This window comes from Chiloscyllium punctatum, chromosome 14 (genome assembly GCF_047496795.1).
Source record: "Chiloscyllium punctatum isolate Juve2018m chromosome 14, sChiPun1.3, whole genome shotgun sequence".
Classification (NCBI taxonomy): domain Eukaryota; kingdom Metazoa; phylum Chordata; class Chondrichthyes; order Orectolobiformes; family Hemiscylliidae; genus Chiloscyllium; species Chiloscyllium punctatum.
In genome coordinates this window covers 32983090-33003088 of record NC_092752.1, presented here as the reverse complement: position 1 = coordinate 33003088, position 19999 = coordinate 32983090, and the positions used below count along the sequence as shown (strand labels likewise).

Sequence of the window (19999 nt, the reverse complement as noted above, 5' to 3'; positions counted from 1 at the left end):
CCCTATTCCCACTGCTGTGAAAATGGGAAGTGATAGTATGGCATATTCACTTTTGGGTAGTTCCAATATTTTCACCATGACAAAAAGGATCCTCATTGTGGTGCAAATTTGGATTACTCTGTTTCAAACAACATCGAATGGATTGTATGTAAAATATGATTTCAAGAGATACAGGTACTGTATTTAACGTAAATGTTTTAGTTTCAACTTTCTATAGGCATTGGTAAAGAGTTGATTTTAAAGGCAAATGCTAAATGTGAAGAATTATGCCATTAGCTTACTGATATTTTAGTTTAGAAAAAGATTCTGAGCAGTCAGTTCAACAGTCAATTTCACACACAACTATTTTCCCTTGAAATACGAGCCCAAAGTTTATTAAAAATAGAATTGAATTGCATGCCTGGAGTGACGTGGGTTATTTGAGTTGTGTGAGACATAACCACTTCCTTTTTCCAAAGATAAAACATTAATCCCAAAAGATATAAATATATTTAGCACATGTTGTGAATTTGATAATTGTACAAATAGGTAAAATAAAGTTTCAAACTTCAATATAGTACTTTGGATGTTTGAAACTCATCCTGATCAGATGTACTACACATGTGGTGTATTATCATTGCAGTATGGATAGAACTTTATTTTACATCAACCCATACTATATTATGCACAGGGTGTTTCAAACTGACCAAAAGTTGACTGTATAAATATTTGATTATTTAACTGTATTCAAGTGTTGGGCTTTAACAGGGGTATAACTTTTGCACCTATATATCAGAACAGATTTCCAGGACCATTGGGCATAACAGGGACTAAAGTGCACCCTCACACACTGCACTAAATTTTAATTCAATTGGCAAGTTTAATTTGAGAAATTGATATTTGTTACAGTGCCCTTTTAAGGGGCTGGCACTTGTTAATTTATGTTAATTTGGTTGAATTTGCTTTGAAAGAATATATCACAAGGGATCTTGTGGTATACTGGCACTATGCTTACCTCTGAACTGGGAGGTCTGGGTTCAAGTCCCTCCTGCTCCAGAGGTGTGTCATGACAAGTTTGAACAGGTAGGTTACAAAAATATATGACAGATTATATAGAGTCATACAGCACAGAAACAGACCCTTCAGTCCAACTAGTCTCTCCCAAACTAACCTAGTCCCACCTGGCCCATATCTCTCCAAGCCTTTTATATTCATGTACATATCCAAATGTCTTTTAAACTTTGTAATTGTACCCACATCCACCTTTTCCACAGGAAGTTCATTCCACAGTGAACCACCCTCTAAAAACTTTGCCCCTCAATTCTTTTCTTTTTTAAATCTGTCACTTTAAAAAATGTCTTGAAATCCCCCATCCTGGGGAAAAGACAACTACCATTTACTCTATTTATAACATTCATTATATTATAAACTTCTACAAGGTCACCTCTCGACTTTCTATGCTCCATTGTGAAATGTCCCAGCCTACCCAGCCTTTCTTTATAGCTTAGGAGCAGAGTGAAACCAGAAGACTGTTGGATTAGGAGGTGCATGTTTGCAATGTACAATTTTTGAGGAGGTGACAAAGAAGATTGATGAATGCAAGGTAGTAGAATTGTCAATATGGACTTCAGTAAAGCGTTCAACAAGGTTCCGCATGGTCAACAGGTTAGTAAGGTTAGATCACATGGAATCCAAAGGGAATAGCCAACTGGATAAAAAAATTGGCCTGAAGGTAGGAGACAGAGGGTGGTGATGAAGGATTGCTTTTCAGATTGGAGGCCTGAAACCAGTTGTGGACCATAAAGATCAGTGTTGGATCCACTGCTTTTCATCATTTATATAAATGATTTGGATGTGAATATACAAGGCGTGGTTAGTAGGTTTACAGATGACACCAAAATAGGAGGAATAGTGGACAGTAAAGAAGCAGGAGCTCCTTGATGCTGCCTGACCTGCTGTGCTTTTCCAGTGCCACACTTATGCCTCTGATCTTCAGCATCTGCAGTCCTCACTTCCTCCATATGAAGTAATTACTGATTTTGATACAGAATTGTGAAGGGATAGCAATCAGCTCAGTGCAAGGTAAGACACACCAAACATGCACCAAAAGAGTGAGGAATAAAGTTTCCACAATGATTGTGTAGTGAAGTCCATTGACAGTAACAAGTAACAATACAACTAAATTGTCAAACAAGTACAAGAGAAAATGATGCTTCTTCACTTAGAGTCATTGAGTCATTAAGCATGGAAACAGACCCTTTGGTCCAATTCATCCAAGCTAACCAGACATTTCAAACTGACCTAGTCCCATTTGCCAGAATTTGGCCAATGTCCCTCTAAATCCTTGCTGTTCATATCCCAATCCAGATGTCTTCCTTTGGCAGCTTGTTCCATTCACGCACCACAATCTGCGTGAAAAAGTTATCCCTCAGGTCCCTTTAAGTCTTTCTCCTCTCACCTTAAACCTTTGCCTTCTAGTTTTTGACTCCTGCACACCCTTCTATTTATCTCTCAGCCCCCTTGGGACCCTCCCCCCACATTCCTGATGAAGGGCTTCTGCCCAAAACATCAACTTTCCTGCTACCTGACCTGCTGTGCTTTTCCAGTGCCACACGTTTTGACAATGACTTCATATGACCTAGTCAGGCTGCATATTGTGGACACCTTTGGTGGTATCCAACTACTTCTATTTGTATTTATATCTGATACTATCTGCTCAGTGAGCAGTTCAGTAGTTCTGTACCTGCTCAGTCATCATGTATCCCTTTCATTCTCCTGCCTTTGAAGATGAGTGACTTGTATATCAGAACAGTTGGATAATTAGTTGCTGGGCCAAGCAGAAATTGTGTTGGGGTGATAATCCTTTCTCCATCAGTAAATTTTGTAAGTTTCAGCACAGGTACTGCAAAACAAAATGAAGCATTAATAACATTCTTTGAATGTTTTTAAAAATGATTTATAACTGTAGTGTTGATCATAACATGTAACTTTAATTGAGAATATCAAGTTTTGTTCATCGGTACATTTGTTCAAACCACATTCGCCCAACCATTCATTGTCTTGTAATTTTTCTGGTCAGCAAGTTATCTGAAATAATTGTGAAAGTTTATAGAGCTAGTTTAAGGTCTCAAATGCCAAAAAATAAATCAGAGCTAATTAATATAAACCTTGAAATTTCTGTTTGCCACACATTGTTTAATATGCTGGCATAAAATTACTCTACTTATTTCTTTCAGTGAAGAAATTAAGACATTTATTTTAACCAACTCTGTTAAAACAAAGGAATTCCACATAACTGCATTGAGTGTTCACTATCTAACATGACATAGCAGAAGAGCACAGTTGGCAGCCTGGCTGATTTTACATCCTTGGCTAAAGACAAAAAAAAAACGCAGATGCTGGCATCCAAAGTGGACAGGCTGGAAGAACACAGCAGGTCAGGCAGCAAAAGGTGTAGAAGTCGATGCTTCAGGTGTCACCCTTCTTCAGGACTGGGGGTGGGTGCGGGGGGAGCTGCAGGTAAAGGGGGGGAGGCGGGGACAGGGTGATGAAGTGGGAATAGGTGAAGATAGAGGGTATTACCTGATCAGTCAATGGGAGGAATGAATCCATTTGGTGGCAGGGAGGGTGAGGGACTGGGAAGGGAGTCAGGGAATGGGGAGGGAGGTTATTTGGATTTGGAGAACATTGAGTCCGCCAGGCTGTGGGTTGCCCAGGCAGAAGTTAAAGTGTTGTTCCTCCAATAGGTGCTGTGCTTTGTTTTGGCAGTGGAGGAGGCCAAGGATGTTCATGTTGGAGAGATAGTGGTTGGGGAAATTGAAATGTGTGGTGACTGGGGGATCTGGTCGGCCCCTGTGGATCAGGCTGCGATGCTCGGTGAGCCGTTCCCTAAGTTTATGTTTGGTCTTCCTGATGTAGAGAAGAACACATCAGGAGCACTTGATGCAGTAAACTAGGTTGGAAGAGTGGCAGGTGAACCTCTACCTCATCTGGAAGGACTGTTTGGGACCCTGGATGGAGGTGAGGGGGGGTGTGGTATATCAGTAGGAATTGCATCTTCCCTGGATGATTTTACATCCTACCAGATGTAAAGTAAAATCACATAGATGTGAACTAGACAGATAAATCAATTTGTATCAATTTACCACCAGATGTGTTGGATTAAACTTATCCCTTCAGTTTACATCGTCTGTAAGATTATTAGATTATGCTATAAATTATTAGTATAAAAGTCTGTGTTGCACTTATTCAAACACAAACAAATAGAATTTGGAAAGTACTCACTATTATTTGTTATTTCCCCTTGTCACCTGATAAGCCAATATAATTGATACAATGATTTCTTTTCTCACAAGCTCATCCAATAATACATAAAATGGAGATGGGAAGTCACATCCTGAATGGAATGAATGTCATTTTAAAACATCCAATTATAAAGCACCAAAGGGCCATCACAATCATTCATTAGAAACTTACTATAAACATCCAAACAGTAAGTGGCAAAATTATGATCTAGAACATGAAATGCAATAAGAAAATTGGCCTTGATACAATGAAATGTATTCTGATATAATAAGGAGTCAGGATAGCATTAGTGGTATCCCAAAATATGAATATGTCAAGATAGTGAAATTTAGATTCCTGTAAAATTTAATGCTAGGCTATTTAAAAGAGAGATTCACGCTGCAATGTTTAGTATTCAAAACAAGCTTGGGGTTGGGCAATTCCCTGGAATTTGGCCAAAAACAGTCGAAAACAATTTGAAAAATCAAAAGCAGCAAATCATCAGCGAAATAAAACTGTTGGAGAAGCACAGCCAGTCAGGCAACATCCGAGGAGCAGGAGAATCTTCATTTCGATTATAAGCCCTTCATCAGGAATGAGGCTTGTGGCCCAAGCGGGCTGAGAGATAAATGGGAGGGGGGTGGGGCTGGGGGGGGGAAGGTAACTGGGAATGTGATAGGTAGGTGAAGATGAAGAGTGAAAGTGATAGGTTGGAGAGGAGGGTGGAGCGGATAGGTGGGAAGGAAGATGGACAGATTGGACAGTGCCAAGTTGGAAAGTTGGATCGAGGATAAGATGGGAGGAGGGGAAATGAGGAAATTGGTGAAATCCACATTGATACCGTGTGGTTAGATCAGATTCCCTACACAGTGTGGAAACAGGCCTTTTGGCCAAACAAGTCCACACCAACCCTCCAAAGAGTAACCCACCCAGAACCATTTCCCTTTGACTAATGAGTCTATCACGATGGGCAATTTAGCATGGCCAATTAACCTGGTCTGCACATCTTTGGACTGGGAGGAAACCGGACCACCCGGAGAAAACCCACACAGACATGGGGAGAATGTGCAAACTCCACACAGACAGTCGCCTGAGGCTGGAATCAAACCCAGGTCCATGGTGCTGTGAGACTGCAATGCTAACCACTGAGCCACAATGCTGCCTGGTTGGAGGGTCCCAAGGCGGAAGATGAGGTGTTCTTCCTCCAGGCATTGGTGGTGGGTTTGGTGATGGAGGAAGCCCAAGAATTGCATGTCCTTTGCGTAATGGGTGGAGTTAAAACGTTGTTTATGCGTGTGTCTCAGAGATGTTCCCTGAAAAGTTCCGCAAGTTGGCGTCCTGTCTTCCCAACATACAGGAGACCACAACAGGAACAACAGACCAGTAGATGGCGTGTATGGAAGTACAGATAAATCTCTATCAGATGTGTAAGGATCCTTTGGGGCCTCGGACAGAGATGAGGGGGGAGGTGTGGGCACAGGTTTTGCACTTCTTACGGTGGCAGGGGAAGGTTCCGGGAGTACAGGGTGGGTTCATGGGTGAACTGGACCTAACAAGGGAGTCGCGGAGTGAATGGTCTCTCCAGAACCAGTTAGGGGTGGGGAAGAAAATATATCCCTGGTGGTGGGTTCTGTTTGTCGGTGGCAGAAATAGATGATACAATGTGGATGATACAATGTATCCGGAGGTTGGTGGGGTGGAAGGTGAGGACCAGGAAGATTCTGTCCTTGTTACAATTGGAGGGGTGAGGTTCAAGGACAGAAGTGCAAGAAGTGGAGGAGATGTGCTGGAGGGCATCAATGACCATGTGTGAGGGGAAATTGCGGTCTTTGTTCTACGGTGGACTTGGTCCTCCTGGGAGCAAATGCGACGGAGGCAGAGTATTTGGAAATAAGAGATAGTGTTTTCACAGGAGGTAGAGTGGGAGGAGGTGTAGTCCAGATAGCTTTGGGAGTTGGTGGGTTTGTAGTAGATGTCTGTGCTGAGTCAGTCGCCGGAAATGGACATGGAGAAGTTTAAGAAGTGGAGGAAGGTGTCTGAGATGGTCCAGGTGAACTTGACGTTGGGGTGGAAGGTGTTCGTGAAGTTGATGAACTGTTCAACCTCCTCATGGGAGCACAAGGTGGTGCCAAGCAGTCATCGATGTATCGGAGGAAATGATGGAGAATGGTGCCGGTGTAGCTATGGAAGATGGACTGTTCCACGCATCCAACGAAGAGGCAGGCATAGCTGGGGCACATGTAGGTGACCTTTGGGAGGATTGGAAGGAGAAATTGTTGAGGGTGGGGACAAGATCAGCCAATCAAATGAGAGTGTCAGTGGAAGAATACTGGTTGGGTCGGCATGAAAGGAAGAAACAGAGGGCTTGGAGGCCTTTGTCATGGCAGATGGATGTATATAGGGACTGGATGTTCATGGTGGAATTGGTCCATGGAGGCATTGGGGGCCAGAGAATTGAAAGTCATGGAGGAGGTGGAGGGCGTGGGTGGTGTCCCAAATGTATGTGGGGAGTTCCTGGACCAAGGGGAACGGGACAGTGTCAAGGTATACAGAGGTAAGGTCAGTGGAGCAGGAGCAGGCCAAGGCGATGGGTTGACCGGGGCAGTCAGATTTGTGAATTTTGGGTATAAGGTAGAACCAGGTGGTGCGGGGTTCCCAGACTATAAGGTTGGAGGCTGTGGGTGAAAGGTCCCCTGAGGTGATGAGGTTGTGTATGGTCTGGGAGATGATGGTTTGGTGATGGGAGGTGAGATCATGCTCAAGGGGGCAGTAGGAGGAGATGTCTGCGAGTTGGCGCTTGGCTTCAGCAGTGTAGGTATCAGTGTGCCAAAGTACCACCGTGGCCCCCCCACCACTTTTTTGCTGGTTTGATAGTGATGTTGGAGTTGGAGAAGAGGGAGTGGAGGGCTTTGCGTTGCGAGAGTGAGAGGTTGGAGTGGGTGAGGGCGGTGGACAGGTTGAGGCAGTCAACGTCACAGCGGTAGCTGGAAATGAAGAAATCAAGGGCGGGCAACAGACAGCATGAGGTGTCCAGATGGATGGGGTGTGTTGGAGGTGGGTGAAGAGGTTCTTGGGGGGAAGAGGGAATGGGGGTTGGCAGGAATCCTGATGGAAAAAGTAAGCAGAGGGTGGAGGCAGTGCAACAAGTGTTGGATGTCACAACACATGTTCAATTCATTGATCCGGGAGCATACTCAAGACTCATTGTTCAACCACAGTGACGGGGAGGTCTGGGGGGATGGTAAAAACATGACAGGGCTGGGAGCTAGGACCTGGTGTGGGACTGGAGCTGGGAGTGGAGGTGGAGACTGTTACTGGAGTGGGTGTGATTATGGGGTCGTGGATAACATCACCAATGGAAGTGACGCTCACCCTGGGAGTCAGGGAGGCAGAAGTGGTGACTTTGGTGGCATCTGCAGAGGCGGTGGTGGCCTAACATATGATGTAAGCAATGTTATCAGCAGTGTTCAGGTGAGTGATGGAGGTGAGGGCAGAAGTGGCTGCGGCAGGAGCAATTACAGGACAGAAGTGACAGTGTATTGGCACGACCTTGTGCTCCCATGAGGAGGTTGAACAGTTTATCAACTTCACTAACACCTTCCACACTGACCTCAAGTTTACCTGGACCATCTCAGACACCTCCCTCCACTTCCTGGACCTCTCCATCTCCATTTCCAGTGATTGACTCAACACAGACACCTACTACAAACACACTAACTCCCACAGCTACATGGACTACACCTCCTACCACCTTGCCTTCTGTAAAAACACTATCCCTCATTCCCAATTCCTCCACCGCATCTGCTCCCAGGAGGACCAATTCATCTATAGAACATCCCTAATGGCCTCCTTCTTCAAAGACCACAATTTCCTGCCCACGTGGTTAGCAATGCCCTCCACCACATCTCCTCCACTTCCCTCACTTCCACCCTTGAACCCCACCCCTCCAATCGCAATAAAGACCGAACAGTCCTGGTCCTCAACTTACATCCCACCAACCTCTGGGTACATCGCATCATTTTCCATTACCTACAAACAGACCTTCCCACCAGGGATATTTCTGCATTCCGAAGAGCCCATTCCCTCTGCGACTTCCTTGTTAGGTCCATGCCACCCCCAACCCACCCTCCACTCCCGGCACCTTCCCCTGCTACTGCAAGAAATGCAAAACCTGCATCCACACCTGCCCCCTCACCTCCGTCCAAGGCCCCAAAGGATCCTTCCACATCAAACAGAGATTTACCTGTGCTTCCACACATGTCATCTACTGTGCCCGTTGCCCCTGATGTGGTCTCCTCTACATTGGAGAGACAGGACACCAACATGCGGAACTATCTCTGGGATAGATGCATTAACAAACCACACCACCCTGTGACTGAACACTTTAACTTCCCCTCCCATTCCACAAAGGATATGCAAGTCCTGGGCCTTCTCCACCATCAAACCCTAACCACCCAATACCTGGAGGAAGAACACCTCATCTTCCATCTTGGGATCCTCCAACCACACGGGATCAATGTGGATTTCACCAGTTTCCTTAACTCCCTTCCCTGCACCTTATCCCAGATCCAACTTTCCAACTTGGCACCGTTCTCTTGAACTGTCCTGCCTGTCCATGTTCCTTCCCACCTATCACTCCACCTTCCTGTCTGAACTATCATCTTCACCCCAACTTCATCTGCCTATCATATTCCTGGCTACCTTCCCAACAGCTCCCTCCCACCCCATTTATCTCTCAGCCCCCTTGGGCCACAAGCCTCATTCCTGATGAAGGGCTTAAGCTCAAAACATTGATTCTCCTGCTCCTCAGATGCTGCCTGATCAGCTGTGCTTTTCCAGCACCACACTCTTTGACTCTGATCTCCAGCATCTGCAGTCCTCACTTTCTCCTGAATAAAACTGTTGTACGGATCTTTGTTTTCCAGACTCCGCTGCATTTAGCTGTCCTTAGTGGAGATCTGCCCACAGTCCAGCTGCTCTGTGAGCAGGTAAGTTCAAAGGACAAAAACATCTCCTGTCGTCCTGTGTTGTACTTCCCGTTACTCAAGCATTTTAACAAATGGACAAGATTAGCTCTTTCCATCTGATGTAGGTGATTTAGTATCTGATTGAAACAAAAATCTTCCTTGCTCTAGGATATATTGTAGCATTCAAATTTGAAAAAAAGTTGCCAAAATTGGTGATTTAACATTAAAGCTTTTTAAAAATTTAAGATTTGATATATGAGCTAGGTTAATGTTGATCTGTTAAATATTGTTCATTTTTCACACATTTCCAGTTGGAAGTGTATCATAACAGCCTTGTGCATCACAGTACTTAAGCAGTTTCATCAAAACTGATGATCGGCGTAAAAATGAAGGAACTGAGAAGGCACATTAGCAAGATCCAAGAATAGCTTTCCTCATTCAATGCATGTAACTATTGCAGGATTATTTAAGATTATTTAAGCACCCATTTCCCTCAAGAAGAGTTTTACAGCAATTAATTATAACTAAACATATATTACAGCACAGTTGACCTGTAGTGCAAAATACATGGAAGGTGGTGCAATAACATTGATTCCAGTCTTCATTAAGCCTTGATTTATTCCTGATCCAACAGCCCAGTTTATAAATTAGACAGCCCAGGGAGACATCATAATGCAGCTGTTTGGATTTTAATTTAAAGTAATAATGCAGATTAATTTTGCAATCTCCTTAGCAATCTACTGTGATATAACCTCCCAAGATATGTTCTAATCAACCTGTTTAGAACCATTACAAACACTGCTGGAGCAGGAGGGACTTGAACACTCCTAGTTCAGATATAGGGTCATTCCCATTACATGAGCCCTCAATATATTTTCTAACCAACCTGTTCAGAGATGTTATTACATCCCTGTGGAGCAGGTAAGACTTTAACCTGGTTCTCCTGGTTCTGTATAACCTCTCAAGATTTTTATAGAATTCAAATTTCGTAGTCTGCCATGGTCAGATTCAAGGTTAGGTCCTGGAGGATTAGCCTGGGTTCTGAATTAGTAGTCACCTCCCCCGTATAACCGCTCAAATACATTCTAAGGTGAAATACCGAGATTGATCCAATCGTTACAGGAACTAAAGTCAGTCATCTAGTCACTCAAGTCTTGTTCCATCATTCAATCAGATGGTGGTTGATTTGCACCTTTTTACTTGCCTTTGTTCCATGATTTTTTTTTTCATAGCTTCATACGATAGGACTCTTTCAACCTCTGCCTTAAACATTTAATTGATTCAGCTGTCATCATATTTTAGGGTGAGAGTTCAGGATTTCCACTATGATCAGAGTGTAAAAAGATATTGAGATTGTGCTCCTTATTTTTGCAGAGGAAACTGTTTCTTTATAACCATACTATCAAAGCCCTTTATCATTTAATAACCCTATTTAAATAACACCTTAACATTCTCAAAAAGGTTGCAGACAAAATTGTGCACCATCTCCTCAGATTTTCTTACTTTAAACTCAATTATTCCAGTGAATATTCACTTTACACATTATCATTCAAACTGTACGTGTTACATACTCTGGAGATTTTCCTAGTTTGATTAATCATATAGCATGATAAAACACAAGTTCACGTCCTACTCATTTTCCATTGTTGCATTCTTCCTCACATTTCCCCAAACACCTAGTCTCTACCTTTTCCCCATTTCCTAATATTGATTTCTCCTCAATCCCTGTCCCCTCATCTACCTTCCAAATCTCCAAAAACTTTGTCTCTCCCCAAACTCCTATTCCTCATGCTACAACCAACCCCAACATCTTGCGACTCCAAAGTCAAATAATAGCAAATTCCCCTGAATGCTTTACTTGAATCTATTATCTGAACCTTATTTGAATCCTCCACACTCAAAGATAGTGCAATCCAGGTCCTAATCACTTGTTGCATGATTTTGTTCTTGCTCAAATCTCTTTTACTACTTTTACTAATTACTTTAAATCCATAACCTCTCATTCTCATTCATCCCCGTTGCTCTTTCCAGAACTCTCAATTCAATGTTTCAACCAGACCTCATCTCAGCTTTCACTTCAGCAAGGAAAGCTGTCCCAACTTTTTAATCTATCTTCATGAATTCCTCAACCCAAAACCTCTTCTGCACTGTCTCCAGTGCCTTCACGTCCTTCCTAAAGTGTAGCACCTCCCTAAAACTGAACATAAACATTCCAGGTGAGATATACCTGGTGTCTTATAAACAGATACACCACATCATACAATTTATGACAGCCCATTTGGCTAACTAATTAACCAAAGATGAGAAGATTGGCCAAGCAACGTTTTCTTAAACCCATTTTTAACTTGACTATGTTGTTGTTCAGTTGATTCTTACATCTACACTTTACAATCATTTCCATTATGCGACGTGGGATGGCTAAGAGATCTGAAGTTGTTTTTACAACTTTTTAATCTGCTTTCTTTATTATGGTATACACAAAATCTTGCACAACTTTAGCCCTACCAGCAGATCACTTGCCCCTCTTTCTTCTCTGTACTTTCAGCTAGTTAGGTGCAGCTCATAGGTTTCTTGTTTTTCTCAATTCCTTCATAGCAACCACCTCTATATCTTGCTCGTTGATGTGCCTTAACTATCAAACTGACCCCTTGCTGTTGCAATCAATTGTAACCCCTGTCTCATGTTAAATTAGCAGTGAACAAAAGGTTGGCACTAATTTGTCTTCATTTCATATAAATTCATTTCTTATAATAGACCAATTGAGACATAAAGCAAACTAATAATCACCTAAATTAAAAAAGGTCAATGCTAATTATTTTCAAACATAACACTAATTCTAATTTTTAGCATCTCTGATACACACACCAAGAGAGTTGACTGTTATACTGGATTCAATGCGTAACTTGTTTCCTCTTTTTAATTTGAGTGCTGTTAAAGTTGCATTTGGGAAGGAAGTTAAAGTCTTTCTGTGAGAAGTAAATAGAAAGACCTCTCATGGAAACTGGTTGAAGGAGAGGAGGTCCCAGCCACTCAGCACTTAGCCTTCAGGGAAGATTTGTGAAATAACTCCACAAAGGGCGGTAGCCCATCATCAAGTCAACTTTTATTTACACATGGAGAGTCCTTGACACTGATCCAGCTCTCACAGAACCAGCTCTCAAAGTGAACAGAACCTCTGACACTCGTGTTTATATCTGTCAATCAGGGCTCCCTGACTGAATCAGGTTAACATCCCCAATCAGGGAGCTCATATTCTGTTAGGTCCACCTGGCTGACCTCATTACAATCACTACATTCCTCCCCTCTGAGTCTGAGGACATAGGCCAGTTCTTTTTTTTTGTAGCTCCACTTGGGGTGTTTTTTGCTCCAGCATCTTAAAAACAGCAGAAGGTTGAGGCACAATCTCTTTACCCACAATGTAGACATTGCTATCACATAAAGCAGTTGAGACAAATAGCATGAATGCATTTAAGGAGAAGGTTCATAGATACATGAGTGAGAAAGTAAGATATGCACATGATGTTAGATGAATTAAGGTGATGGAAAGTATGTTAAGCATGAATACCAGCAGCAATAGTTACATTGAAGGCCCTCTTTCTGTCCTTTGAGTTCTATGGAATATCTACCATTTCCATCCTGAGTTTAAAAAAGACAAGGTAGAGTGAGAAGGTGAAGGACAGAAAGAATAAAAACAGAGTAGTTTAAGAGAGAAGCAGAAGTGACGGACACATCATGACACTTCTGTTGGGATGGATTTCCATAGTAAATAAATATGGAAATGAAAAAGAAAATGAGTAAAGTTTATGTAAAATAAATTCACACTGATGTTGTGTCTATAAAAATAAACAGATTATTTAAATTATATATTCCAATGTCAACATTTATAAGCAAAACCATTAATGTAAACTTTTTATGTTGTCAGAATAGTCTTCACTAGTGATGGTGCTGAAACACTACAATTTTGCACTTAGTTCCTTTACCTGTATTGTGAAAAGCTTCTTACATTCCAACTAACTTTGCTTCTGTGCTTTCGGATTGGCTGTTTCTACCCTGCACTAATTATTCTCCATCTTCCAACCTGCTTTAATTTAAAACTATACATTGCCCTAGTGGTCCGTGTTAAAGAGAATAGAGAGAGAATATTGTGGGCGGCACAGTGGCACAGTAGTTAGCTGCCTCACAGTGCCAGAGACCTGGGTTCAATTCCCATCTCAGGCGACTGACTGTGTGGAGTTTGCACATTCTCCCCGTGTCTGCTTGGGTTTCCTCCGGGTGCTCCGGTTTCCTCCCACAGTCCAAAAATATGCAGGTTAGGTGAATTGGCTATGCTAAATTGCCCGTAGTGTTAGCTGAAGGGGGTAATGTAGGGGAATGGGTCTGGGTGGGTTGCACTTTGGCGGGTCGGTGTGGACTTGTTGAGCTGAAGGGCCTGTTTCCACACTGTAAGTAATCTAAATATTAAATGTTTTAAAATCTTGTGGCATGTTCACTGTTAAAATCACAAGAATTGAAGGTTCTCCTTTGCAAAATTTGTGAAGTCCTCAATAATTTTGTTCACAATCAAAAGCAAATAATTGAATTCTATTTTAGTAAGGCATTATTTTTCCATCAATATATTATATCAGACTGCCTTCTGAAGTAATTCTATTGCAGAATGCCAGTGCTGAACTTTAGTTGGATCCAATGTACAAAAGATTGACTTTGGTACTTTGTTTCTTGGAGTTCTGTTTCATTTCTTTGGCTGCAGAAGTGGATGCTGTCACTAGTCTTCTTGCTGATGTCTTCCAGAGGACTGCAGGGATTTCTAGTGGCAATATATCTGTACAGAATAGAGGGAAGTGATTTATGATTTGGTTCCACTTTCTCCTCAACACAAAAGTGTCAAACATCCATATCTGCAAAACCTTTCTGTTCACACTACAGTACTAGAGGCAAGTACACCTGTCTCTGGTACAGACTATTCCGTCTCCTTTCAGACTCCAGACTCTTACTCAATAGGACATTGTTCCCTCAGCATCAGTGAAGTGAAATTTGAACTTAAGAGCTGATCAGTTTTGCCTTCCAATTGTATAATATTACCATACTGCTGTGTAGTTAGATGTAATGAGAAATGACATTGATAAGGGCACAGCCTCTAGGAGGTATGCACTATCTCATTTGCAACAGTGATGGGGTTTTTTTAAGTGCCAGAATCTGCAACCTCTGGCTGATTTACCATCTGTATTGAGGTTGGTGTGATGTCTGATTCTGTGACCGATGAACCCACTGTCCCTCTGATTGATGTGTCCCCTGTCCCTGTGGCTGATACACCCTCTGTGTGTGGCTGGAGAAAGTGAGAGAAATATTTAACCATGTTACTGTAGCCATCATTAATGTGGACAGGCTTGAAATTGTTTTTTACTTGCCATCGCTTTCACAAGTTTATACATGCCCTCTAATAGACAGTCTAGTGCAGGGCAGGTTTGCTCACAAATAGTTGCCTGAGCGTGAAGACAGGAAAAACATTCAGTCTCTCTGTATTTAATCATTGTGCCATCCTCCTCAATTGCCACTACCGCCCTGCTTTCAAAAATGGGTCTGTTCTCTTGGTAGCCTCTAAGGAATTGCCTGATGGCAAATGAGTAGATATGACAGTCCAATCTTCAAACCCTTGTCTCTGACTTGTGTTTTGGAGACAAAATTAATTGCCCACAGCTCACCTGTTTAATAATGTTGAGTTGCAAAATCCAGTATTAGGTTTACCTTGGGCTATCTAATTAAGTGCAAGAATCTCCTTAAAAGGTTATCAGTTAGCTTGGATACTCTGTCTTTGTGTATTGCCGTCGCATTTTCTAGCATGCTTTCAGATTACTTTATGAAGATTTGCAATGTGATTCAATTTTAAATGTCACTGTCAAGCTGAATGGTTTAATGTAATAGTAAGATTGTGGATGAAATTTGAACTTTACCAGCTGTTTGGGTAACTATTTCTGACTTTGTAGTAGATATGTCTATTGCTAAAACAAAACTGCATTGGTCTTCAGTTTGCAATTCTTTGCAGAAAATTATAACTTTCCATGTATTGATAAGATGGAATCCAAGCTGGAAAATATTATTTTGTAGATTTCTAATGGACAACTGTAGCATTGAGGAAAGTTGGATACTTTTCAGGACCAAAAGTGACAGACTTAGCTTGTTAATGAATTTGCACAGTATACAGCAAGAGTAGCCAGGGAGCAGTCAAATGAGTTTCCTCTCCTTGATATCCTAGTTGAGAAATCAGCTAGTGTGTCCCTTACTACTGCCTATCACAGACATGCTTTCACATATCAGAACAAACATTGGGATTCCCACAATTCCATGCACTAAGTTAACTTCATCAGTAACCTCAGAAGTAGGGCCCAAGTTAAAAGAACTCCACAGAGGCCAGTATCCTATCACCAAGTCATCCTTTACTTATACGTGGAGAGTCCTTGACACTGATCCAGCTTCCTCAGAGCCAACTCTGAGTGAACAGTACCTCTGACACTCCTGCTTATATCCACCAGTCTTTCGGACATATGCCACACAATGGTATCTTGCCAGCACTGAAGTTCACATACGACATTAAGCATTTGTGCAATAGGCAAAATGTCTTAAGTCCTCCCATGACTCTGCACATTATATTGCAAGAAACAACCTGATCAGAGAAGACACTATCCCAAAGGATGGCTTTATTGTATCCTATTTCAGCATTATGCTTACAAGGTGCATAAATAACTTATGTAGTGATTGTAAAGGTTAGCCAGTCGAACCTCCATGGAATATGAGTTTCCTGATTGGACCAAGGTAACAGCCCAATCAAGGAGCCTTGGCTATCAGATATGAGTTATAGACAGAAAGAATACGGACATGCACTATACCTGTTTCAACTCAACAAAATTTGTGACATTTATTCTCTAGTTTATTTCTCAAGAAAATGTTTCGATCAATTAGAATCAACCTACCTGGCTTAAAATTTAAATAAGGCTTAGCAATTAACTGTCAGTCATCATTAATGCATTCTCCATTACTCTACAAGGAAGAGTCCACCTGCCAACCAATCATTAGTCCACTCTCATTTAATATAAGTATTGTTTTCTCTTTACCCTACTTGTGAATTGTTCTGATGAGTGAAAAATGAGAAGCTTCAATGAAATGTGTGTTTCTTTAGCAATAATCAAATACAACATGAATCTTCATCGTCATCTGCAACTCATTCTATTAAATGCATTTGTTATACTATCCTATCTTAAATCTGATACTTTCTGAAAGATTTGTGTACAAACATGATATATTGAATGAACAATTACATAGAACCTTCAGTCAATGAGAATAAATGTTTAATTAATTATGCTAAAACCTCTTTAAATTATTGAAACAAGCCCAGAAGGTCAATGTGACCCTGATTTATGTTACAGGTTAAACACTTCCTGTATGGGGTGACCTCCTCCTTCGCCAGAATCTGGCCTAATTTTTCTCTTGAAGGAATACAATGAATTGGCATCAGTCAGTAATCTGTTCCAGAGGTCCACTATTCTCTGAAAATTTAGAAATACCTACCATCTAATTTTGCAATTATTTAACATGTACCTGTCTAACCTATCCAGTTGAAATAATAGTCCACACAAAAACATTGTAGCCTCTGTTGCTTTTTAATAGCGATTTAAAATTGCCTGAGTGTACACTTTTATAAAGCATACAACCCTGTCTGAGTAACAAAATTGTTTTATATTGGAAATCGATCATGATGCCATCCTCGGATTCTTTCCAAAGCCTAAATATCCCCCATCATGTGTGGAGATTTAAAGTTGCCACAGTGCTCTAGTAGAGGCTTAATTGATGCCTTGAGCAAAGGCAAAATGGCATTCTTTGGTTTGTAGTGACTTCTACCATGAATATAATTTTTTTTTAAATTTAGCTACAGCTTCACTGTGTTTAAAATGCATTTGGTCATACACTGTAAAAAAATTATGTCTGTTCAAATCAACTCTAGTCCCTGTAGGATGTGTATATGTAGCAAGGAAGATCCCCATTCAGATTCTAAATACAGTACACTGAAATCAGGAAAACTTAATATAGTTGTAAGGACAGCAAGTTGTAAAATCTGACTGATTTAGTGGGCTGTACCTTTCTGAGTTTGAGATGATCAGACACTGCTGGCTTGTTCAGTGAAGATTTTACTTTATTTTTAGCATGAATCCCTGGCAGGTGCTATTCCTTCCTGTTTACATTGCTCTAATTCGTTCTAAGCAGGTCATGAAATGCTAGATACTGCAGCCAACTGCATGCAGCAGTTTAGCACCTGATTACATGGAATTTATCCTTAATATTGTTTCCATTTTTGCTAATATTTGTTAACATCAGTACATTTCTATGTCATTTGATATAATTCACTGTTTACATACATATGCACAACATCAAGTATCTCAGATCAGTTTTGACCCTGAGTCTCAAAACTGTCCTTTTTTCCAGCTACAAGCAGAAATATTGTTAAGTCTTCATAAAATCAAATGTGATATATTATTGAGATGAATTTTAAAACTTGGAATGTTAGTTATAATCTAACTCTTCAAAGGTTTCTGGAATTTTGCTATCTTTAGTTGTAAGCTCTTAAATTATTTTTCTCTCAATGCAGTGTGGAGTAGAATTAGAAACTGAAGATAAAAATGGAAACACACCTCTAAAACTTGCAAGAGAATGCCAGTATAAGGATATCATACTATATTTAGAAAATAGTATCTATCAAGCAAGAAGTATGATTCCAAAATTTGATTGGAGGTAATGTAAAACAATTCAGTTGTGTAAATTATTCTTTTTACATCTCACTTTGCTCTTGAGACACAGCCTTAAACTGATTCTATTGTTGGACTGTGATGAAATATGGGTGATCACTCTGGCAAAACTTTAAAGAGTATCCAACATAAATGTATAACTGGCCACCTTTGCAACTAAACTCATTAACAGCCAACCAGTGTAATATGACTCCATAAAAAGCAGTGCATGTTTATTAAAAATAAGATGTGTACATGAAGAGGTATAAGATGTATAATCTATAATGGGAGCAAAGTGATTAAAAAGACTTGAGATGTATTCTCAGATTAAGTGGGTTTTTACCAGCAATGGTTCCCAAGGTGAGATAGGAAACTGGTTTGAGGATGACAGTAGCAGCCCTTTTGAGGAAGAATCTGTGAGGTTAAACATTGTGCATTTGAGTATGTTACTTTGTTTTGTGAAAATGCAAGTTATATAATGGGATAAGGAAAAGTTGATAGGGGAAATACACTTACATAGGCTAAATACAGTTCCATGTCAGATTTTGCTGCTTTGCAGGTTTCACTACATGTTGCAGAATCAAGTAATCTTTGTAACACCCTGCAGCTGCATGGTGTATGGATTAAGAGAGTTGCTGCTGTGACCTTTATAGTCAGCGTAAGGCCAGGAAAGCAAAGTCAGGATAATGTTTTATTAAATGAGCCAAAGGCAGTCAGAATGTTATTGATCCAAAGAATTCCCCAGTGTACAAGGTTGTCTCAATAAAACAAAAAGTGCTTCTTAATTGTCATAAATAATTCTGAATTATCATTTATTTGATAATGCTTGCATGTCAGTTATTGTAAATACTTTCTGAAATCCTAAAAGAATTAAACAAATCTAATAGCTTGTATCAATAAAGGACGAGGTGCAATTTTTCCTTCCTTTGAGATGGCAAGAAGGGAAATAATGCAGTAAGTTAGACATGGAGAGAAACCTCAACCCTTCTCACCATCTTGGCAATCAGGCGATGGGCAAGATCATGGGCAACTTAGTTGATTTGCCTGTAATTAAGGTCATTAAGTGGTCAATTGTGGAAGGAAAGAAGCTGAACTTTGAAAGACCTCTCCCCACAGCTACCATCCTGTTTGAAAAACAGAAGGACTTAATTTCTCATGGCTGAATCCTCTGGTTCATAAGCCATGACTGGTAGACTTTAGGATCCAGAAGCTGGCAGCTTCTGATTGGCTGGCAGCTTGTGGCAACCTGGCTCACCAGTATCGATGCCTGTGATAGGGTGAGGTACTCGCTCACCTGTCAGCTGTTAACAAGCTGATTGATGGGTAACTGGTGAGTTATCTTGCCAGTGAGGCTTCTGTATTAGTTGCCATCTCAGACACTCGACTCTCACACTTTTAAGTGTGGAAATTTCACAACCAGGTTGTGCTAAATGCTTGTTAAGACAGAAGCTTTAGTTGACGGATCTTGTGGTACAGTGGTAGTGTCCCTAAATCTGACCCAGGAGGCAAAGGCTCATGTCCCACCTGCTTTAGTGTTGTATAATGACATATCTGAACAGCTTGATTAGAAAATATCTGGCTGGTGAGGATAGAGGAAAAAGTCATCTTAGCACAGCAAGGGAAATTCTCATGTAATTTGATGAATTATAAAACAAAAAGGTGTGTAGTGACAGTTCTTATTGGCCAAATCATCAAGAATGAATCTTGGAGGTGTGGGAGTGAATGATGAGCTTGTGAATCTTAAAACTAGCATTGCCTCTATATTAAACACTGATTTAAAGGAGATATAATTTTGCAGAGGTTCTTTCTTGGTTAATACTTAAGATTGAGTTTTACTTGTGAGGTATGTTAGGGCAAGTCATAACCAGGATATAGGATAACAATGGATGGAAATAGCTGTGCACATTCTCCCGTGCGTCCATCAGACCTTTGTAGTGGACCTAGAGTGATCCCAATAAAATGGTGTAACTATTGGGCTCAATATTGTGCTCCTGGACA

The 19999-nt window shown here is 41.0% G+C and overlaps 1 protein-coding gene across 1 annotated transcript in view; it reads left to right on the top strand.

Moving 5' to 3' along the window:
- The window catches only part of LOC140485457 (uncharacterized), a 91518-nt gene that overhangs the window by 23754 nt on the left and 47765 nt on the right, over positions 1-19999 (top strand). Inside the window, exons 4-5 of the mRNA XM_072583660.1 lie at positions 9189-9251; positions 17866-18008. Of these exons, the coding sequence (XP_072439761.1) occupies positions 9189-9251; positions 17866-18008 (206 nt within the window). The remainder of the gene's footprint in view (positions 1-9188; positions 9252-17865; positions 18009-19999) is intronic.